At 41.9% G+C, this 24,763-nt stretch overlaps 1 protein-coding gene across 1 annotated transcript; it reads right to left on the bottom strand.

Moving 5' to 3' along the window:
* ccdc85al (coiled-coil domain containing 85A, like) lies at nt 1-24,251 on the bottom strand. Its single transcript, XM_028595961.1, has 4 exons — nt 23,578-24,251; nt 21,159-22,257; nt 2,914-2,971; nt 1-1,031 (listed from the first exon to the last, which is right to left on the bottom strand). Exons 1-4 carry the CDS (start codon nt 23,821-23,823, stop codon nt 1,013-1,015), a joined length of 1,422 nt encoding a protein of 473 aa, XP_028451762.1. The 5' UTR covers nt 23,824-24,251; the 3' UTR covers nt 1-1,012.
* Nucleotides 24,252-24,763: the final 512 nt, after the last annotated feature.

Raw genomic sequence — 24,763 nt, 5'->3', positions numbered from 1 at the left:
TATTGTGTGCATCTTCATATAATAGTTCTAATACCAGTAAGTCAAAAATAATAATCATATTATATTTATATATATAGATATATAGAAAACTAATCCAATAATCTACTTTTACTTGGACTTTACTTCCTTGTAAAAAAACAACAACATGGAGAAACATATAATCTTCTCCCCAGCTTCGATATAGGCGCTTTAAGGGAGCAAAGAAGATAATACAAAAAAAGAAAAATAACACCTGAACATTGCATCTTATAGAACTAGAACATCTGTCAGCAGCTAGTAATGATGACCATCTTGGTTTAAGACACAGGAAGAGGTTGTTTTTTTTGTCTTTGCTAGTACATCTTTGACAAATATGCTTTTTGTTTTGTTTTTAAATTTAGTTGAAATTTAACGTTGAAGACGATGGCTTTCATGTGATTAGCTGGATTTGGAGACGGAGAGACAGAACGTAGATTACACCAGTCTCATTACACACTTTGAAGATGATGGATATCTGAAGATGAAGGAGAGAGGGGAAAGAGTGGGGAAAACAGGGAGGGAAATAGGAGAAAGAGGAAAAAGTGCTGGAAAATAAAGGTTCAGAAAGAAGTTCAATGTATGTGCTTCTCCACCAATGATGTACATTTGTAAACAGAGAGTAGCGGCACAAACAGTGCAGATTCCTCTACATCTTCTATCACCGATCCCCAGCGTCCCTCCCATTCTTTGAGTGCTCTCCGAGAGGTGGCCGTGTCACAGTTGGAAGGGAGAGATGTCCACTCTAATCCATTTAGCTCCGGCAGTCTCCGTGAGTTTTACCAACCGTACTAATAGCATTCCACCCAAAACTCCCTGTCCCCTCTTCTCTCAAAAACACGGAGGCAGGCTGTTGACACGACATGACAGACCATCCAGAGTCGTGGAGGACGGCGTCGAGGGGCCCTTGTGTCTATCAAGGCCAGAGACGCAAGAGGGCTGTACCACTGTCATCCCCCCCCCCTCCGTTTGAGGAGACTAGCTGGTCAAGTTGGGGTCAAGACGAGGCATCAAAGCTGTACAGGAATAGAAGAACAAGAAGAAGAGATCTTATTTATTACAGTATAACCTTTGTGGGGCATTATTGATAGTATTTTAAAAGGAAGTTCAGCTTCTGTGGGACAATATTAGGCATTCATGAACACTATTTTTGTATGCATTTTGCTGCTTGCAAAGTAAGGCACCACTAAAATTCTGCATTACTCAGAAAGCATTACTCAATTCCATGGTGAGTACTGTAATACTCAACAGTTAGCAATACAAACATTCTCTTTTTCACAGCAGGGATTTTGATTTGTCATAGTAGGAAGAGCACAGTGTTACTAATAACAAACGATGTCTATGTCCTGTGTCCCAGTAAGCCATAGCAGTGTGACAGTGAAGCAGTGTGCACAATACCAGGACCGTGAAACTGAAGCAGCTAAATGGAATTCAACCATCATTAATTTTATTATTTACACATGTACACGTCAAAATGTCAAATGTCAGATAAATACAGGTCACCTGCCTCTCATAACAACACGAATACTGGATTTAACCTTGAAGGCGGTATTAAATTCTTACAATAATCCATCAAGTCCGCAAAATGTAAGTGTTAATAAGTTGTTTATAAATGGATTTTGGTCCAGATGCACCAGAGCCATAGGGTCTTTCACAACCTGGCATCCCAAAAGATGCTCTTGGCTTGTTCGTGAACTATAAAGCATTAGCAAAGTATTTATTAAGCATTAATAAATGCTAGATAGATAGATGGACATACAGACAGACAGACAGATAGATAGATAGATAGATAGATAGATAGATAGATAGATAGATAGATAGATAGATAGATAGATAGATAGATAGATAGATAGATAGATAGATAGATAGATGCAGAAATCCTGTGGAAGCAAATAAAAGAGACAGAGAGTTTAGGAACGTTCATCACTGCAGGCTTTTGTGTTGCTTATCAGTGACAGATCCTTTTGTTCCCGCCTGCGTCTGTCTCCACCACAGCAGAGAGCACAGGGACGGCCATGGGACCTGACTTCATTGTTAGCGCATATCCTTGTTGCTTTTCTCTGAGCTCGCAAATCATCTACTGACATGAAGTACACTTTCTTCTGTTCCTCACCTGAGTCATTGATATTTTTGTATGAGGTAAGTGGGAGTGGGCTGGAAAAGCACAGGCACAGAAAGAACGATGAGGTGAAAAGACTGATGTGTAAGAAAAGGAGGAAGACGCCTTTATCCACAGGTAGAAAAAGGTCACCATATATGGAAGAACAAGCATAAGAATGTGTGTTTGAATGACGTGTGTTTGTATGTGTGCATGTTATGGCTATAGTGGGACGTGACTTTCCTCTAGGGGGAGGTATGTCTTGTCTTGCAGTCATTAAATATTAATACAGCCATCTCGCCCTCCCACTGGGGCCTAAGTGAAGATGTAGGATTGCACACAGGACAGGATAGGGTCACCTCTACCTCGGTAGGCCCACTGTAAACCCACTGTGATTACACCTGGGCCCGACCAAGCATGCAAACACATTACTCATCTGGAGCCGGGACGCTTCAAGGACTGACCCCGCAATGGCACAGGATCACAACAACATATGAATCAGAGATATTGTATTAATCACCTAATGATTAGCAAGAGAACAGAGTGAAAATATTCAATTTTTTCATACAGTCCCGACACAAATACCCTCAAACCCAACTGGTAAATGTAAATAGGTTTAGAGACTCAAGCTAAAAAAAGCACTCTGTATGGTAAAACAGAATAATGACAGCTAATTACAGGATTATGGGCCCTCATGGAAAGAGCACACAATGACCTTCATTGGCTGTTCTTCTTTCAAAGACTCTTATTAACGCAAAAGAGGTTAATGAAAAAGAAACAAGGTGGAGAGGGGTTCTTACCTGTCCCATAGCTTGACATTTCTACAGTTGTTGGTGCAGCAGCCGGCTGATATCAAGGCTGTGACAAAGAGAAAGAAAGAAAGACAAAGGAAGAGATGAGTTTTCAATGTGTTGTTATGACAAGAGCAGAGCACCTCGTTAATCAAATGATTTGGAGCTGACGTCTGTCTTTTCATACTGCCAAAACAAGGGGAAATGACTCATTAATAAAGCATGGTGATGGAGTACTACCAGTTTTTGTTCCCGGCGCAAAATTGGGAATTGGTTTATTTTTTAACATGTTCCAGTCACCACTAATGCAAAAGCTGACTGAACCATATATAAAGTAATACTTTGAAGTTTTGGAAAATACAATTGCTTGCGGTTTTGCAGAGTTAGATGAGAAGATCGATACCACTCTCATGTCTCCATGTTAACTATAGAGCTACAGTATAGCCAGGAGGTGATTAGCTAAGTTAGGAAAAAAGACCGGACGAAAGGGGAAACAGCTAGCCTGCCTTTCTCCAAAGTTCAGTTACATGGTATAACTATTTATTGGCAAACAATGGTTTATCCTTCGCCCAGCACTTCTTTGCAGCTTGCCTGGCAACCCCTAATGAAGATTTAACTGTCACTGCTACCAGCTATTATTCACCAAGAATTAGCAAAAGCCTATGATTCCCAACAAACCCCAAATCACTGCTACAATTTTGTTTGTGAACAGATTAATCAAAAGAGGTTTAACATGTTACAGTAATGAGTGAGCTTTATACTGTAGGTGCAGGTTGGCAGGTTTATTTGACAGCGCCAGACTAGCTGTTTTCCCTTGCTTTCAGTCTTTGTGCTAAACTAGGCTAATTTGCTCTCGGCTCTAGCTCCATACTTAATCTATAGAGTGGTATCAATATTCTTATCTTATTCTTGGCAAGAAAGCGAATAAGTGTATTTCTTACTATTTGTATAGTATGGTTCATCTCATTAAACAGTTTCCTTTTACTTCTATAAACTGAAAGCATTTCACGACAAAATAAACAATCTAGGGTAAATAGTACACTCAAAAGGACCATGGCCACCATTTTATATTATGTTGGATAGAGCAGCATTTAAAACTTTTTTTCACATTCCCCCCCTCATCTGTTTTAATCTCTGCTGCAATGGTGCAAGTGACAGCGAGCAGAGTGGTGACAACCTTCGCACAAAATGAGAAACATAATGTGCACACATGCACTACTACAGTACAACACAACTACAGGCAGAACGATTTATCTAGACCTTAATCTCAAAGTGTATCAAATTAAAGATTAAAAGATAACTTGGAACAATAGCCGGAGACTTAAGGGGCAGACAGTGAGAGATAGAAACAAAGATTTATTTTGCTTAAGGAGTCGTAGATTACTTTGTTCACTACAAGTTCAGCGGTGCCCTCTTACACTGACAAGTGTAATACATCACACTATTGCACTCAACATTATTGTCCTTAAACACAAGGCAGGCTCTTGACTTTATCTCGACATCCTTGACCAAAACATCCTGTGCTGCTTTATTTCTGCTTGCCAAGACAAATGTTGTTGTCAACCAAAATGGTGTTAATCTAAAACTGTATTAAAGTACAGGACACACACCATTTGCCCTCATACGCTCTGGCTCCGTAGGCACTTCTGGTTCAAACTTGGTTCGGTTAAGCGGTGGACAAAATGCCATTGCCTTAAGCAGCCCAAGCTTTAAAAGAAAACAAAATTGTATCCCTCTGTAACTCCTTTGTCCTTCGAAACAATTGTTTTCTCCTTGCTTCCCTGCTTTGTATCTATCTCTCTTCTCTTTCTCTCTTCACCACCGGTTTCCTCCCCATGAGCCCATAATCATGTTTTCAGCACATTTCCTCTCCTTGGCGTGCTAACATCTCTCATTAAAGATTCATAACGCTCTTGTGACCGTCGAGTTCTGCGAAAAATACCAGTAGCCACCTTCACTAAGTTCCCTGCCCCTTCCCTCACTCTGTTTATCTTGGTGGGGGGAGGGGGAATGAGGCAACTCATGGCACAAAGAGATATGAAAACTACTTTAAAGAGTCGGGGGATGCGCTGGAGGATATTTTCATTTGGAGGTCAGGGTGTGTGGAATGGAATTGATTTCACGGCTAAAGCAGAGCTCATAGACCAGTTAGAGAGCACTTAATACATGATCACATCTCACTTCCTCCTCACACACGAACACAAACAGAGAAACAGAAAGTACAAAGGAAGTATAGCTGATACTGGAGCTGTTTGGCACATTTAAAAGCAGGACTTTGTCTGAACATGCTCTGATGGATCGATACAAACAATGAGTGGTCTAGCAAGGAAATCCCAGCAGTTTCTGAGTGTGGTTTTGGATTGATGCTATAAACAAAAAATCATTCATTAATATGATGAGACAATTCTTACAAATCAGCTCTAAATGTATGCTAGTCACATTAGCACAGAATTAATATTATGCCCACTGTGCAATGTAATTAGTTCCAGATGTGTTTCAGATACATTTTCATAACAAACGCATGGTTGACGTCCCCTCTGTTTCTGAGCTCAGAGACTGTCTGGAACATCCAGATTAATTTGCAAACATGCTTGAAACTCATTTACTGTGATAGAGAGCAACGTATGCAGTAAGCAGAAGATTTACAGTGGAACAAGTTTTGCTTCATGTATGTTACTGCAAAGTAGAAGACTTCCTTAATGTTGTCTTGTAAGCGTCGAAAGACAGTTCTTATGGTCTCCACGTGGTATCACAGTAGCACAGACGTGTAGTTACATTTTTGAGAAGGTGCATGCCAACATAGCCACGGCATCTATGTGTGCATATCCTCTATAGCTAACGCATAACTACGAATCTAACACAAAATGGAGACTCTCGACAGGCCGTTACATCCATAGACAGTATATAAACTGGACCAACAGATCCCGTTGCTCTGGACGGAGACCAGTGAAGGATATTAGAAGCACTTTTCCGGTGAGCGCTGAGCGTTACTGCGCAGCCTCCAACTGAGAGAGACGACGTAAATGTGACGTGAGCAACCTGTCTGAAAGTTGTAATTCTTCTGGGAGCTGTGCCAAGAGAAATCTCAATCATTCCCAATCTTGCAGAGACGGAGAGCGTAGGTATATGTAAGGAGATAACATGGGCACAGGCTAATTATTGCTAACTAAAATGCTAGTTAACATTAGTAATTAAACCTAAACAGCTCATGTAAGTCTAAACTGCCTGCGAGCTTCTCTTGTACTATACGGTAATTCCTTTATGCAACAGTAAGTCGCTTGGTTATGACACAATCGTTAGCCTGTTTTTACAAAAAAAAATCTGCAACGGAGCCATAACGTGAGGTACAAGGTAATGGAGCCTTTCATACATTGTCGTGTTTCTTTAGAAATAAACAATGGACAAATAGAGTCTTTAAACGCTTCAGATGTAAGTTATTCGCTGTCAAAGTGACGTCAAAATGAATGGCAGTCAATGGAATGCCAACGGGAGGTGATAGTTTTTCCATTGTAGCATCAAAATGGCTCCATAGGATGTTCGAGTTCTGAAGCAAAGCTTACCCCCTTGGTTACATCCTGCAACATGAGGGTCACATGACCAACGGGTAGCCTAGCTAGTGCAACTGCTAGCAAGCCATTCAGCTAGTATGTTTTCTTGGCTACTATTAGCCTACAATATTATCTAAAAGACCACAGTGACTGAGGGTTTGACTATGTATTATATATTCATTTTAATACATTTCAGCACATCCTGAGCTTACAGAAATATGTAAAATGAACACAACCTCTCAATATACATAGTGGTGGCACATAGTGTGTAAAAACTATTTGCCAGACTCAAACCCTGGCTGCTGCCAAGGACTAAGCCTACATGGGGCGCACACTTTACCAGGTGAGCTAGAGGTTGCCCCACCACAAAATTTTTAACACATTAGTAATAGGTGTTACAAGGTTGTGGTCATTTTACATATACCTGTGAGATCAGTTTTAGCAGGTTGAGGTTTGCTGCATTTCTTCTTTTGCTGTATAGATTTTTTTACTACTTTTCTGTGTTATCTTCTTCACTGTTGTTTTTAGCATTAAGTTATTTTACCGTACTAGTAGACATGCAAGCAAGGCAACTCAAGAAGTAGCTATTGTCCATCTGTCACCTGACCTTCACCGGTTGCAGTGGTCCGTCAAGAGTCTTCCAACAGAAACAAAGAAAGAAAGTCTAAAGGAAGTGTAGCTATTCTATTTAAATTGTACATTTGAAAGCATAACTTAAACATGCTCTGATAGATCGATATAAGCAATGACATCTTAGCGGTTTCAGAATGTGTTTTTGAATTATTTGGAGTTCTAAAACATGAATTTATGTTAGTTATATTGGTGCAAAATGATGCCCACTATACAATGTGATTAGTTCCAGATGCTTTCCCGGATTAATTTTCATAATAAACACATGTCTGCAAGGCCTTGTCGTCACACTGCCATATGAAGGTTGGCGCCCCTCTGTTCTTGAGCTCATTAGCTTGTCTAGAATGTCCAGATCAGTTTCAAACAGGCTTGATATTTTTGTCCCGTTTCATAATTTTTGGTGTCAGTTTGGTCATTCTGTACATCACAGTACAGTCAGGAATTAAGAGTACAAAGAGAACAAGTAACATACAGTTAAAGCAACAGCCAGAGCCGGTGGAAACAATACAGATACTTGTTCAACGTACCAAGCTAAGTCAGTTCTGGGTCTTAGGACTCACCCGCTCAAGCACAAGAACAATTAGCTTAAATGGATTTGCTGTCTCAAGGTCTGCAGTGACAAACACACACACGCACTGCACAGGTCACAAGATTACAAACTGCTGTCTTGTGATGGAGCAGTCCTGTTAACACACAGCAGGCATGTGCCAAAATCCAAGAGAATCCATTTAAAGTGAACTTGATCAATGTCTAACGAAACTTACCTTGTGACCTCTTCAAAGACAGTTATACAGTGAGAAAACATACAGCAGGCGTTCAACCCAAAATTGGATTTAACGGGATGTGAGAAATTTGTAGAGGGAAGAGGGCTCTGTGTGGGTCAGAGCAAGAGTATATAGATAATGTGATTACTCAAGAATAATGTGGGGCCTAAGCTTCCTTAAATTCCACCTCTGTTCACCAGAGCTTGAGTGAAAGGCTCTAAATTTCTCCACAAAGAGATTTATGAGATTGGCTGGGGAGAAGCTGCTCCCACACTGAATAAATCACTGTTCCGAATGGGGAACCATTTTTCTTCTGCAGCCAGATACCAATTATGAACTCTATATGACTCATAATCTTAGTTAATATAAGAACTATTTTTTAATCAGATCATCTTTTGTTTCATGAAAATGGGTCTAAATAAGTGAAAAATCCAAAGCAGCTATGAAAAAAGATCTGAATTAATTTGTCAAAATCAGTAATCTTTATCGTTGTTATTGATGTTTGAATCAAACTGGGAAACAAAAACCTGCTCTCCTCACGGCTGAGCTTCCAACCGATCTACTATGAATCCTCTTTTGATCTGTCACCCCCTCCCTCTTCTTCACTCAACTAACAGGATCAATGCAAGGTAATTTCACATGGCCATTCCCTCAGATCTCCTAAAAATCTGCCACATAAATTATTCAGGCTGGCTGTGCAGGAAAGTCTGTGGAGATGTATGGTAGATCAGTGACCTTCTGTTTAGCTAGCAATCAGTCAGACAATCAGGGAGACAGTCAGTCAGTCAGTGAGGCTGCCTGGCAGGAGAGCTACTTGTCTTGATGTCCCTCGGGCGGCTTCAGTCAGTGCTGATATGTGCAACACTGGAGCCTAAGACTAAGCTCTGAATGCATAACACAGAGATTATGAGTGGCCAGAACACATACACAACATAAATGGAAAAAAGCAGGATACTTATAAATTCAAGTCAGTGTTTGGTCAGTCTCACAGAAAGGCCACAGTCTTGGGAGGCCAGACTTTAAGTCAATACCACCTTCAGGTCTGGGGAATTTCAGAGCTTTGGTTGTTTCTGCTGCACTAGATTGTAGCACTGATATGCTGATTGGCTATGCTGGTGGACAGTCGTGGACGCATTAGCTGTCAGTCAGTGTTAGAGAGACCCTGGTGGCTTGTCTTTCTTATTCAAATCAATAAAAATGACGGTGGTAAACGAAGGGTAAACTCATTTGTGTAAAGAAATAATAATATCAAGGTGTAATTTACTAAGGCTGGCATTTTCAAACTCATCAACAAAATGGCTGCCTCAGGACTTCCAAAGATCTCTTTCTGAAGTCCACTTTTTTGACATTTTATCCAGACCTTATATGTAATATTATATTCCATGCTTAAAATCACTACACTATTCTCAGTTGTTACAGCAATGATAGGAAATGTTACAATGTCGCATAGTGATTTCAAATGGCAGGGAATCATGCATTGTTCACTAAAGAACACCAAATTAAGGGACAATATATCTAAAGTTGGTAAGTATCTTAAAGGAATGGTTTCACATTTTGGGATATATAGTTGTTCGCTTTCTTGCCTTGTGTTAAGTATGGAGCTGGAAGGCCATTTACTTAGCTTAGCATAAAAAATAAAAGCAGAGGGAAACTGTAATAGAACCTGTAAATCTCACTAAAAAACACATAGTATGTTGTTTGTTTAATCTGAACACAACCCCAAATGTTAAAATGACAATTTGCGGTTTCAAGTTTGTATGTTGAGCTAATGGCTCTCTAACTCAAAAACATAAATAAATATGTTTCCCAAAATGTGGAACAATTCCTTATAAGAAACAGCTGGACTAGTGTAGTTACCAAAGACTGTATAAAGGAAGTGGACGTAGCCATCGTGACTTCATCCATTGGTCTGTGGACTTCCTGTTATGAAGCCTCAAGTTTGAGAACCCCAGACTGAGACCCCGAGAATACTTGTTAATCCCAAGGTAGCAACGCCCTAAAGCATACCCTGCCTTATCATTTATTTTACTCTCTAAATGGGACCATAATTTGCAAAATGAACATTACGCCGTATTGAAAAATACTTGAAACTAGCGATTAAGACCATAAACTCAAATAAATCCCGTGAGAAGTAGGGTCATTTTCTCATAGACTTCTAGACATCAGACTTATTTTGCAACCAGTAGAGTCGCCCCCTGGTGGCCATTAGAAATTATGCAGGTTTAAGGAACTTCCACATTTTTTTGTTTTGTTTTTAGGCCTTTATTTTTTATATGACAGGGGAGAGAGAGGGGGAATGACATGCAGCAAAGGGCCGCAAGTCGGAACTGAACCCGCAACTGCTGCGTCGAGGACTAAGCCTCTGTATATGGGCGCACGCTCTACCTGGTGGCCTCTTCAGGCCAGGAGGTTGCCGCTTGGTCTGCTTTGCTTGGTAAATTGTCTCAATCACTCGCTGCTTTTAGGGGAACAATATTTTTCAGATTGTTATAATTGGTTAAAAAGATCTTTATTGTTCTTCTATGTTCTTTTTAAATGTATTTTAGGCTGTAAATGGGTAATCTCAACAGAAATCATTCCAACTGTTGCTTTAAAAATAAAATGTATTTAAGCTCACATTTTTTGTCACATTAGTCTATGCAAAGTATAAAAATACAGGCATAAGAGAGGGAAAATGGTCATGCTGCTATAATTAATGGCAAATGTCTTCTAACTACTGTGTAAGAACTGTAATGAAGTGAGTGATGGCAGCAGGTAGGAACGGTAAATACTTGAAGCTGTGGTTTCTGCTGTTTGACTCACTTTGGGGCTGAAGTAGACTGTGGAGAGATGAGAGCACGGAACTCACTGGAGTAAATCTGGATAATTTGAGCCCTGTAGGCTGATCAAGGCTACAAGGGCAGTATATGTGTGTGTGTGTGTGTGTGTGTGTGTGTGCGTGCGTGCGTGCATGCATGTGGTTATTTTGCCTTTGTGATCTCAGGGACAGACTGAGATGTACACACATCTCTATCAAAAGAGAGAGCATTGCAACCACATGCAAAGTCATGCATGGAGTATAGATGTCACTTTTTGACCAGGAATTTTCATGTTCTGTTTGGGTACAAAATCTCTGTTCTGAAATCAACCACTGCTGTACGATTCATATCTAAACAAAAGAGATCAGCAGAGCAGGAACAAAAAAAAACAGAATACCATCAGAAAGATTTATAGAAGCAAGTGCTGTCAATCCATCAACCCTTAACTCTTCTTTTCTTACTTTTGTCCTCCATGTTCAAGCCCCCCCACATCATCCCTCCACGTTCTACAAGGGCCTGTGTTGTGAGTCGCATTGGTATGGTACGCATTCTGACATGACTCTCAAAGGTAAATTAAATATTTAAGCAGACATTTGCAAGATAAACTGCTGTTGTCCTATTTTAACATGTCACCACCCATCACTCCTCAGTGCTGTTTAATAATATAACAGGCCGGGTATAAAGTAGAAAATTGCAGTGTGTGCGTGCGTGTGTGTGTGTGTGTGTGTGTGTGTGTGTGTGTGTGTGTGTGTGTGTGTGTGTGTGTGTGTGTGTGTGTGTGTGCGTGTGTGTGTGGCACAGATGGGAGGGGATAAAAAGCAGTATTGGTAATTTCACCAGCTCTGAATGATGTTAGTTTTTAAGCATCCCAGAATTCTTTGCTGCTTTCTGTAGCGCCAAGTATCTTTATTTAATGGCTTCTGTCTTCTCCATTCCCACAAGCCTTCGGACCTTGATGACCCATGTCCTGAGGCAAAAACTTGTTTACACTTTCTGAGACAGCTCTCCCCTCCATGATGAAAACAACTAATCCTTCTGTAGTTGTGTCTTGTTTAAAGGGCCTTTTGTATTAAGATAGAAATAATGCAATGCATTGCATCAGATAAAAAAACAAATGTTGAGGCAATTCACTTCAGAACAATGCAATGATATATAGAATTTAAGGAAAGTTTCGTCATGTAAAGCCTGAAGGATGAGCTGACATTAAGGTCTAGGTGTGGACAAGAATTTACATCCTCTGCTCTTAAAATAAAGCATATTTCACGCTGCTCTTCTCACATCAAATACATAGAAATGCAAAGGCTGCATCCCATGATTAAAAGTAGAATATTAAAAGGATGTCTACACAAAGTTTCATGGAAAAAACAATCTGTAAATCCATCAGCCTACATTTAGAGAAACTACTATTACAAAAAAGTAGCATACCTGCAGAGAAAATGACCATCTACTGCAGTTCAAGCAAGCCAAGAATTCCTTCAATTCCATGTTTTACCTGCAGCTAAAGCTCTTACAAAGCCAGACGAAAGAGGTAATTAAATGCACCTTTTTGCTGTAACAGTAAAGGAAATGAGCCAGTCAGTCTGGAGCAGTGGGGGGTAATGAAAGTGATTTCAATATCTCCTAGAGGAAATCTCACAGACTCTCTGAAAGAGAATGAGTAAGAGATAATGATATAGATATAATGAGAGTGGTGCCAATCATTTCATGTTGGTCGGATCAGCCCATCCATCCGCGGTAATGGGAGCTGCACACATGCCTCGCTGTCATTCTCATCAGGAAAACATTACATCAAATGCACATAATGCACAATATGGACAGGAGATTTATGCCCCAGGAAATGGATAACTACATCCTGGGTGTTGGGAAAGGGAGAGATAATAATGTCAGCCGCAGTGGTTTGACATGTTATGTTCCCATTATGTTATCTCACTTTCTATCCCTGGTCTAACAGATGGCGAGGCTGTAAAAACCATCACACTAATGGCAGCAGCAAAGCAGCTCATCACCGCTGCTTGATCAGACAGGTGCCACAGACATAGAGCGTTAAAGCAAGACAATGTAACTTTTTAAAGAAGAAATGACACATTCTTTCTCTTACAGATTAAAAGTTGGATTGCACCATTGTTCAGTTAAATGCACTCATGGGTTTTGCCAATACCCCCTTGCCTGGTCTGGTCTGACCAGCAGCTTCTGGTGGCTTCTGTTGGCCAACTTAAACTTTCTTTGCAGACATGGAATACTTCAAGGTGCTCTAAGCGATGTTGGGTTGACGTTCAAAGTATTTTCAAACAAAACGAAGACTAGCTCGCTCCTCCCTCCTCCTCATCCCGTTCCTCCCTTTTGTGCTTCAGCGCACTAACCCCCCCAACCCCCAAATCCTTCTTGTCCGTTATTGGCTGAACACGGTTTGTGTATGTTTGCATGGTCCAGGTTGGACCACTTTGTTTTTGTTGGCGTGTGTGGACCCTAGGCTGTCTACAGAGAACGCGGTTTTTTACAGTGTGTTTAGGGGACCGGCAACTCGCGGATAGTGAGGAGATGTTTGCTGTATGTGACAAAAAAATGTTGTAGCCTAAAAAACGCGTGACATCGCTTAGAGTACCTTTAACATTGCTGCTTACCATTGGGGTGGCCCAATGGTTAGCACTGTGGCTTCACAGCTAGAAGTTACCGGGTTCGAACCGTGGTCGTCCGGGGCCTTTCTGTGTGGAGTTTGCATGTTCTTCCCGTGTGTGGGGGGGTTTTCTCCGGGTGCTCTGGTTTCCCCCACCACTAATAACATGTTCCACTCTCTCTCTACCGAGCTGATGTGTGGTGTGGTGAGCGTCGTAAGGCTGCCGTGCAGCAGCCAGGTGGGTGCTACACATTGCTGGTGGTAGAGAGTAGTCCACCGCCCACCCCCACTCCCATGAAGTGCTTTGAGTTTCTATGATGAAGCGCTATATAAATGTAATGAACTTTTATTATTATTCATCGATCTGTTATAATAATGGCTTTTTGTCATTCAGACATACATAAATATTTGTAATGGCTTCATTCTGACTTGACAAACCAATGCTTGCGCTGTATTTGGCACCTGGTACGCCACAGTGAGCGATGTCAATGCCGGAGAATAGTGGTGAGTTAAACAGTTATTATATGAAGGAAGAAAAGTGCTCTCAGTTCTCTCCCAAACTACATCAGTGAGGGATTTTAAAAAAGTACTTTGCCATCGAAGCCTTTGTTAATGACCACATGAACACAAGGGATGCCTCGTCTCCCCAACAGCGAATCCCCTCATAAATGTTCTCATCTTTTATTAAAATTCTTCTTTTGTAATGTTAGACAATTGGAAAGCATATAATTACAAAATAAAATGTAAGTTAGGATGCTCCATTTAATTTATATTTGCTTATATGCTGTATGTAAATGTTTATGCATGGCGTGGATGAAAAGTGAAGATATAGAGTGGAAAAGCTGGTCTGATTGCTGTTGTGTTTGTTGCTGGGGAATAATCATCTCCTAAACATCTCAAAATTGGCTCATTTACAGTGCAGGAGTTTTTTTTTACTGATTTTCTTTGTGCATAAGTCATTATAATTAGGGACACATTTTTTGCACTCTTAATACGGAAAGACATGCATTCACTAAATCCATTTTACTCTTGACTGAGCTTGACCGGTGCTATTATGATTTAGCATTTTACCATAATCCCAAAATTGTCACTGTGGCCACAGTGGATACTGTTACTAGGCTAAAAGTTACTAGACTTTGAGTCGTACAAAAGTGAGTAAACCTGAAGATACTCAAAGTAATATCTCTTATTATTCTGTTAATGTTCCTTTACAAGCTGGCATTCATGCAAGTCAGTATGACTAAAAAAACATGAACATCAGATCTTCCTAGTCCCAAAGTAAAATGTCTAAAAGCTGCCAAAAATACGGCCTCACGCTGTGCGTGTACCTCATGCACTCATCTGTCCAGCTCCACTCACCTCCTTCACTCCGACCTGATGCCTTCACTGCCGGCTCTCAGCATGACACACAGCTACAGCTGATGCAAATGTAACATAGCTAAAAGTGGTTACTGCTGGTGATTTTGGGACCGACAGAGGTTCCCTCAGGCCCAGTGCTGCCCTCCTACATGGCAGCTACTCAACTTCCAGTTAATTACCTGGCCTAGCAAGCTAATTTCCTCTTGGCTCAGTGGGCCGTTCCCCATTGGCTCGGCATAAGAGGACAAAGACTGCTCTCCATTCCACTGGGTTTGCGTGTCTACCGGATGACTGGGGCTACTGTGGAACATTTGTCACATCCTTCTGGGGTTTGGGCTGGAGCAACGCTCGAACACGACAAGCAGCCTCCCTCATAAGTCACACTGCTATTTAGCTGTGGAGCTGATGGTGGGGGTGGGGGGATGTTTGTGCATCCTACAACGGCCAACTGCTTGACATTTTCATCAATACTGATTGAATGATCTGTTTTTTGTTTGTTTTTTAAATCTCTGGTTTTAATTAACAGGTGAAGACAATCTAATGCAATGTTGATGCATTTTAGATTAACAGTAAGCTTGTTCTAATTCAAAACATTTTCTAGTATGCATAATTTGCAAGGCTGCTAATGTACAAAAATTAACTGTAAAAATATTCTACAACAACATATTGTATTGCAAAGTATTAACAGCTATGTACTGGCAACTCGAGTTGCCAGGTAACTTACAAGTAAATGTTGTAAACCAGATTACAATTACTTGTTTTTCTGTAAACAATAAATTACTGTAATTTATGTACAACGCAAACCTGTAAAAGTTATCCTGTAATAACAGCACTTTACAAGACTTTATTGGCAACTTTTTTGCCAGGTATTAAGTATTTAAATGTTACACTGTAACAAATCTGTCTGTAAAATTTAAAGTCAAATTCATTACAGTGTAACATTTAAATACAAAAAAATGTCACATGCAGTACATAATCATTCTCCTTGCATCCCCCTAATTTATAATTTAGCTTGCCAAAAATAATCTTTCTTCTCTTGTTGTAGACATTTCACACTCCATTTCCCATTAACATTACAATTGTCATGAGTATTTGGCTGGAATTACGGGTAAAGCACCAAAAAAGTAGCATGCTTTTGTTTGAGAATCACACAGAAAAGAGGAAGATAAATGGCTTTTTGCTCCATCCGGGAGAAGCGAGCTTTCAAGAGACAAAGCTTAGGGCGGCTTGATTAAAAGTGACAATGATATGCACCGGAGGTAGATAAACAAAGTGCCTATTCACTCCTTGGTTAATGGCTGCACTGATGGCCTATAGGCAAGGGTGTTTGGGATAATTGGTCTCAGGTGTGATTACAAATTCAAATGCTGTGATAGCATTTCAAAGTAACATTTCCCCTTTGCGGGGTTGTGATAAAGACATCCACCTTGAGAAACAAACATCTCTGACGGCCTCAGCGCAAACTCTCTCTGGAGCTTTCAACCTGCTCTCATTCCTTTACTGTTTTAAATTAAATAATAAAACACATCAAGCAGGGGATACCTACGTGATTCTAAAATGAACAATACTACATTCATTTGCAGAAAAATACGCAACGTTTTTAATAGGTTTTGGCGATAGAAACACGGGATTATGTGTATGAACAAGTCGATCTACACAACATCATGCCACTTTGGTAAGTTGAACTAGTAAGGAAAGGAAAAGCTGGAATGGTAGGCAGTACATATGAGGTTATTTGGTAATAATACTAATCCATTTGAATTACAGCAGCCTAATGCTCCCCTAAATCCTTTCATGCCAAGCAAATGTGACAAACATTTGAGTTTCTTCATGCCGCTTAGGCAGTGAGACTTCATAATTTGTCAAGGGAATGCTTGCTTTCCATCAATCGCGCTGGCAGACGAGCGAGGACGAAGAGGATAGAGTGGAGTCAGAGGAAGAGGAGAAGATGTGTTGCAGAGAGGAAGACAGAAAGAGACAGAGAAGGAGGGGAAGAAAACAGCCAGTAATCCACTCAAATACTTCCTCAACCCGATTTTCCTCAGCTCAGCCTGGCAAACAGTACATCCTCCGGCCTCCTCCAGAAGGAGGGCTTTGTAATCAGAGTTTTCTCTCTGTCCGACAGCTGGTTGTTCACACTGGCAGCCAATTAGGGTGGAAGGAAGAAGAAAGACAAGCAAGAGGAGGGAGAGGGAGAGATAGCCTGGCTTTCGCAGTGACAGTGGAGAGGGAGAACATTATCTCAGGCCCAAAGCTTCAGTGATGATTTCCTGTTGCACTGACAGGCAGCAGAACTTCTTAACAACAGCCAGAGGAGCTGGGTAGTCTGAGCTGATGCTACAATTATAGATTAATAGAAGAAGAATGAATGAGACAGTGGGATGATCTTTGCTAATTCGATCAGATAAAATAGCATACAATGCCCTAGAATTGAGAATTATGCTGCCAGTGTTTGTCAGTTTTTATTAAGTCAGAATACACCAAGTGGAGTAAGACATGGATATGCAAAAGTTCACCAGATAATTCTTTCAAAGATTCAGAATCTGAATAAATATATTTTTTTAGTTGGCTGTTCACTAAACCCAGTTCAGTTTGTGTTAAATGCCTATCAGCGAGGGAGGGCCTTATGTTTGATGTGTTAAAGGCACAGCCTCTACCTACGTTATGTTTTATAGCTGTAATGTCTAAGGATTCTGTTCATATTTGCTTGGACATTGTTTGACTTTCTTTGAATGCATGAAGGTGTAATGCATTTCTTATTTTGCTCTCATTATGTTATTGCTCTTATTTGTTATTTTTGTAGTGTCTTGTAAATGACATACTTACTAAATATGAGGAGCCTGCTCCTTTTTATACATCTGTACCCATAGTTTCAAAAATAACTAAGAATTTTGAGTGTTAAGCCAGCTACTGTTATCATTGTAAACTGTAAAATAAATGCAAACAAAGTCAAACAATGTCAAAGCAAAAATAAACACAATCTTACTCCTAAAACATAACAGCTATAATCCATAACTTAGGTACATCTGAGAAACACTTTAACACATTGAACATAAAGCGCCCTCCCAGGCTGTTGATATTAGGCATTTTACCACAAACTGAGCTAGGTAAAAAACACTAGTAAACATATACTGAGTCTACATTCATCAGACAGAGAAACAAACTCTATGTGTGTGTGTGTGTGTGTGTGTGTGTGTGGCATTCATTGGCATCACAAAGGCAGATATTCTCCCACACACTGGAGTGTTTTTTTTCCCCATACAATATTTTTGTCTCCTTCCGATCATCTGAGCAGCTTAAGCTAATAAGCAGAACTTGTGATTGCTGAAGCAGAACACATGATTAAGTCTCCCCTCTTTTTGAGAAAAGACCCTGCAGTGCAGAGATCCTACTGGCTTAGCGTACAGTCTGGGTCAGGAGACTACAGTGTTCATGGCTGATTATCTTTCACTAAGTGGGAGTCTATCACATGGGAAGATGCCAGACATATTTGATCTGGGTCACAACTGAACTGAAGGTTTCATTGTTTACTAGTACTGCCCAATATCACATACAATCTTAACAGGCATTACAAGCCCATCATTTTATATGAGCACAACAATATTTATTGCTATTCAGGAACTTCTGAAACTCCAAAGTGACATGCAGATATTTTATCTCTTATTTATGCACTTTGTAGTGAATTCTCTAAATGCCTTTTCAGGTACACCGCTTTATTTTCTGGATCATGTATTGTTGAGATGAGAGGGCATCTCTGTCATTTTACAAAGCACAACTAACAATGTTTCTAGTCATTTTGGGGGGTCATACCCTTCTCCTGGCTGTAAACATATCAGAATATGTGTGATAAGCTTCCCTAAAGATGCAAAAGCAGTTTGCATTAAAAGGCTACATAGGTCAGAGTGATGTTTTGCTTTCATTTTGGATTTTGTCAGGAATTTAAATGGCCTGAGCTTCAGTGCTGTCGAGTCGCACGTGAACAGGAGACTTTCATTTGTCTAAATAAAGCACTGCAACGGTGACCCTGGATGGGACAGCGTAGTACATCCACCCAAATCACACACACACAAACACAAGTACATAAAAAAAATGAAATAATACTGTGCAAAGGGCTTAGAGGATAATCCAAGCGAGTGGAGTGTACTACATAGTCACAGGAATTAAATTCCCTCTTCGTCCAAAAAAGGACATGACAGGAAGGATGGGTCAGTGGATGACACACACACGGCCACAAAGCTGCTCTCTTTGCTTCTCCTAGACAACAGGCTATCTATTCATACTTTTTTCTTTTTTTCAGTGTTTGTGTCATTTAATCTGTCCGCAAATTTTCACACCAAAATACAGCCTGGTGGTTACATTTTGACGCAATTAAATCAGTGTCTGCACCAAAAAAGCTAAATCTTCAACCTCTGGCTAAGTGTTGATTGCATGTCTTCATCTTACTGTAAATACTGTGTTGTGACAGAGAATACCCAGCCATTCTGACACACAACTATCATCACATCCCAATATGACTCTATAGCAACACGCACACACTCCCACTTCTCTCACACACAGGCTTAATAAAGTCTTTATGAACCTGGTTAAAGGCTATTTGGTACATGCATTTCACTCTGAGCTAAGTTCACAACAGTTATGCCACAGTTGGCAAACCACCAGACTCGAGGGCCAGAGAGCGCCCTGTGCACTCACAACATTTTCCAATTAAGGATTTGCGAGGCATTAATGTGCCGTGGCCTTTTGCAGACATCATATGGGTTTCAGGTTACATCAAGATTGAAATCTCTCAGAGTGCCCAGAGAGCTAAAATAGAAAACTGAATGATGATCCAAAACGAAGTTGTGTGTGTCTTTACAATAATCCGGGAATAATAATAATCTGTAGAGATTGCAAAATGGCTCAAGTAAGCATGTTTGTTACTACTAACTGTTACTAACTGTTATTTCTGAGGCTACAGTGGCTGTATTGAATTCTTGCCCCTTCTGATTATCGTGTTTTAATTCAATAAGGTTGGAGGGACTCATAAAAGACAAAAAGAATGGTCCCAATTGAAGCAGCAGAGGTTGAGATCTTTGGACTTTTAGTCTCCAGTATGGATCAAGTCCCAAAAACACTACATCTCCATAGTGCGGCTCGATATTGTCTTTTTGTTAGACTATCCATGTCTGGAAAATACCCATGTTTTTTTAAACTCCACAACTCTCTAAACCAACAAGCTGAGATAACCCTGATGACATCATAATAACATCATCAGGGCATCCGACTTGACAAAGCTCCTCCAGAGCCACAGATGACATTATGCAACTGTTTTCACAGGCTGAGTCCCAGTAACTAGTAAACTGATCTTCATGTGTACAATCTGTGGAGTGCTCCTTTAAGGTCATACTAATGTTAACAAAGATAGCACAATCTGAAACCAGTAAATTGCGTCTTTGCTTTGTAATTGTCATTTTATAACACAACATATCAATTCAAATAATCAATAGGCATAAATGACTCACCATTCATCAATAACAATAGCACATAATCTCATGTAACCATTGACCATTACTTCACGAGAGGTAATTGAAATCCTTCCTGTAAGTGTTGGATTTACTCCGCTCTGTGTAAACTGTTTGTTTCCCTTGTAATTTTAGCCTTGTATTGCAAAGTCAGGCAGATATTTGACCTTGAGGAATTTGTCCTTTAGCTTCTGCCAGCTCTGTGCCACTCAGCACTTTTTCCCCCGGACTCCAGAAATCATTATCAGCCACTGTGGGGTATTTAAACAGCAGCCAAGTTGGTACTTTGATATTCCTGCTTCTCTCTGACATCCTTGACGCTCACTGAGCTCACTGAGATAGGTACGACTGCAGCAAAGATTTGGGGGTAATTCGTCATCTAAAGAGGTGCGTGTGTGTTGCAACGCTACACCACACACTGATATCTGAGCATAGCTCATTTGAGTCGAATCTGTCCAACTGAGATACAGAACATGTAAAATAATAAAATAATCTGAACCCTTTCCTTTCTCGCTCATCCATTGAGCCAACCCACATTCCTCTCGAGAAGCCAGAAAAATCAATAATGCTGTAAATTTTGCAACAGTCAGAATGAGGAAAAGTATCTCTGTTTTCTCAATCAAATAAGTGCATTGAAATCGCAGATCATATTTTTTGATACAGTTTTGACAGAGAAAGAAACTGTCTCTGCCCTGCCATATCCTTTTTGTACAGAGGGAAAACAACAAATTAGCAAAACCTTGAGAAGCTTTTGTGTTAATATTGAGAGTGTGTGCGGGTGGGTGGCTCCGTAGGTGGGTGGCTCCGTGGGTGGGTCGGTGTGTGTTTGTGTGTGTGTGTGTGTGTGTTTATATGGCTTGAATTTATGTAAAATTTTGAGTGTAAAATGTGTTGCGCAATGTACTTTACTGCATTTAAGGGGTCGTGTGCATGAGAAAGTTTTAGAAGTAATTAGGAAATCAAAACACGGAATGATCACATCACATGCACTTACACAGAAACCTTACCATGCGCACACACACACACACACACACACCTACCGTTCATGCCATTGTAGATGCTCCGATGGTGTGGCGACAGCTCGTCTCCAGCCGGCCTCCTCTGCCCATCCCTCACAGGGCTGCCAAACTTCACATGGTCAGGGCTCATACTGTATTGGTGCCTATGAGTTTCGGGGCTGCTCCCCTGGACCATGCAGCCCTTTTCATGGTGCTCAGTGGCCCCTAAATGTGCCTGCCGGGGCTCGGGGCTCCCGCAGCCTGTACTACTAATGCTGCTTCTGTGGTGCCTCTGATAGAGCTCCCCGCTGCCTCCCTGACCCAGGAAGTGCTGCCTCTGGCCCAGGAGGAGATCAGAGCTGTGGTGCTTGGGGTGCTGCTCCGGACTGCGTCGGCCCACGTTCCTACCGTATTTTTCTGGGCTGAGGCCCCTCATAACTCGACTGTGGTCAGGCACAGATATGGAGCCGCAGCGGGGCCGGCAGAGCTGGGGCAGGGTGTATGGGTACTCCAGGCTTGTACTCCGGAGGCGCCCAGCAGGGTGCTCAGGGCTGGACACCTCCCTGTCTCCTCCACTCCCGCCTCCTATTCCACTGATGCTGCTACACCTGGGTTTGTGCACAAGCTCAGGGCTCCCTTTTTCCCCACCACTTCCAACCCCACCCACCCCTGGAGCCAGGTGAAGCTGCTTGTGGTGAAGGTGATCCGAGCTGTCGGCGCTCCCTGCGCTGGATGTGCTGCTCCCGTCCCCCACGTCTCTCATCAGGAGCCCCTGCCCGGGCACCAGCAGCAAACTACTCTGGCTGTCTATTGAGTTGCGGCACCCTCCCATCCCTACACTCCCTCCCCCTACACTTCCTCCGCCGCCACCTCCTCCGCCTACCACCCCTTTCTCCTCGTCCAGCAGCAGGCAGAGCTCCTTCAGCTCCAGGTTCTCCCGGATCACCTCCTCCTGTCGGAGCTCCAGCTCCTTGAGTTTCTGGAGGTAGAGGGTCACCTCTTTGCGCATGATGCTGGCACTGTAACGTCCCAAGCGCTGCCACTCCCTGGACACACGCTTGCCTTTCTGGCGGTCGTCATCCAGGAAGCAGCACAAGTCCCGCAGCTCACGGTTGTCTTCCTGCAGCTTCTGGTTAATATCCTGAGAGGAAGAGAAGGAAAAAACAAGAGGAAGAGAGCGAATGGGTTAAACTCAGGCCAAAGCATTAGGAAGCGTCATAAAATGCACAATGCTGATCAAGGCAGCAAGAACACAAATGTGCTTTTATTTGGTACGAAACAAAATTGTTTTCTATTAATTTAAGTCGAACTAAATCGCCGCAACCATTGTCCAATTTCACTGCTCTTTTAGGTATCAGTCAAAAGCTGTATGCAATCATAATGAAATGATATCCTAATCCTCTCTGTCTTCCCCACAAAAGCACTGACTCACTGTGTGCCATTCAATGTGAAGTACATCATGTAGATTAGAATGCTCTGCAGGAGATGGAGAGGCCACACACAGAAATAAGACAGGGTTAGAGCAGTCAAATCACACGCCTCTAACATTTTACACTCAGCAACGTTTACTTAAACATCCCTCCTTTACCTCCCCAAGAGCTCCTTTTTTTCTCTCCTTCCCTCTACTGCTCTGATCCTTTCTTATACCCTCCAGCTCTTTCCTGTGTAATTAGGCAGCTTGGATGGGTGGGTAGAGGTGACGAGGTCTCCAAGAAAGGCAAATGATCCCCATGTGTTTCATCTAAGGCTACCTCAGGCTGGGTCTCAGCTTTAACTGTAAACATTGTGAACACTGTGCCATATTCCTCTTATTAGCAGTGCTGAAAATGAAGGCAGTATAAAGGTTACTGAAAAGAAGAATGCTTGCAGTACTTTCAAAAGAAATCCCACTTTCTTCTAAAGGCATATTGTACTGCACAGACTTTAGATTGATGTGCAGGAATTGTCTAGGAATGTGAGGTATTTGTGTGTGTGTGTGTGTGTGTGTGTGTGTGTGTGTGTGTGTGTGTGTGTGTGTGTGTGTGTGTGTGTGTGTGCGCGCGCGCGCGCGTGTGTAGATCTGGACGCCAGATTTGAGCATTGGCATATGAACAGAGGAAAATGCCCTTCGCTTCAGTATTTCTACCTCATTGGCCTGCGTACTGCACTTTCACTTGCTCTGTGTTGTATAAGCTAAGTTGTAAAGATACATTTTGTCATTAATTTAGGTCAAAAATAGCCTATCCCTTCCCTTCCCTACACTCTTTTTTTTAAAACCCTCAATTTCCCAAAAGCTAAATGAAAACCACATGCCTCCCTTAGGTTAAGCATGTCCATAAAGCTTATGTGCATGATACCATCTATTCTCACACCATGTTTGCAGAGACGCTTTCTAAACAGCAGAACGTCCCTCCTGCTATGCGCGTTCTCAGGTGTGCTCCAAACCTATGATCTCATCTTTCACCAATGCGCGCCCCCTCACCTTCAGCCCCCTGATCTCGTTCAAGTGCAGCTGGAGGCTGCGATTGACCTCTCGGATGAGATTGCCGTGGTCCAGAATCACGCTCATCTTATCGGCCTCAGACCGCCTCAGCCGACGCACCAGATCCTCCTTGGTCCACTTGAGCAGCTCCTCGTCAGTCAGACCGGAGATGTCCTCCGAGGGACTTTCAGTCTTCGCTATCGACAGCTGGAGCTGAGGCTGGGGCGGCGGAGTCGCTTTCTCCATTGGCACAGCTCCTCCGGCACCGACAAAGGGCAGAAAATAGTCAGAGGCTCGTTGACAACCTCTGCTCGCATCCGCTCCCCTGTCGACTTAAGGTGGAAAACGGTTACCGGCAGAAAGTCAGTCGCATAGTTTGGCCTTTTTTTTCTGCAGCTCGCGACTCTTCTACTCTCTGCTAGAGCAACAGCTGACGATGCCGGCTGAGTGCGATACCGTGGATAAGCTGCTCTGCTGTGCTCTCTATCACTGCAACATCCTCACAGCCAGCCAGGATGCACTGTGGCCAGCCTACTTACAGTGTGAGTTATCGCCTCGGTTTAGTATCCAAATTCGGTCCCAAACGTGGTCAAAGTGAGAAAAGATTCGGCGGACAGTGGCGCGCTCACACCTGCCGCCTGTAGCCTATAGGTTCAGCCCACTGCGAGAGAGAGAGAGAGAGAGAGAGAGAGAGAGAGAGAGAGAGAGAGAGAGAGAGAGAGAGCCCAATGTGCACAGACAGAGGAGAGGCTCTCACCATCTCTCTCTCTCTCTCTCTGTCTTTCCCCGCAGGGGCTTATGCTCCACCAAAAATACAGCTTGGTTACAGCGCCACTTAATGTTCAGAGACACTATAAACAAGCTGAGTTCACTTCCTCACGGATTTCTTCACTTGTTAGCCTACTTGAAAATGCAGAACGTAAGAGATTCAAGATTTAATCTTAGATGCAATCACTGCTAGGAAAGTGGTGCAATGTGCTCATTACAAAAAATACATAAAGCAATCATAGCAGGGCAGTCAATTCCCGTTAAAACACATAGCCTAGAGACACATATAGAGTACAACCACAATGTCATTCGGTTCTACCACTTATTCTCCTTCACGGTAAACTATTTCAGCTGCTAATATCCTGTTTCAAAGTGCATTACAGTTTACAATTTCATGTTGAAACCATTGGCTTGAGTT

This window comes from Perca flavescens, chromosome 2 (genome assembly GCF_004354835.1).
Source record: "Perca flavescens isolate YP-PL-M2 chromosome 2, PFLA_1.0, whole genome shotgun sequence".
Lineage (NCBI taxonomy): Eukaryota > Metazoa > Chordata > Actinopteri > Perciformes > Percidae > Perca > Perca flavescens.
Note: the sequence above shows the minus strand (reverse complement) of the source record. Positions and strands in the feature narration are given on the sequence as shown.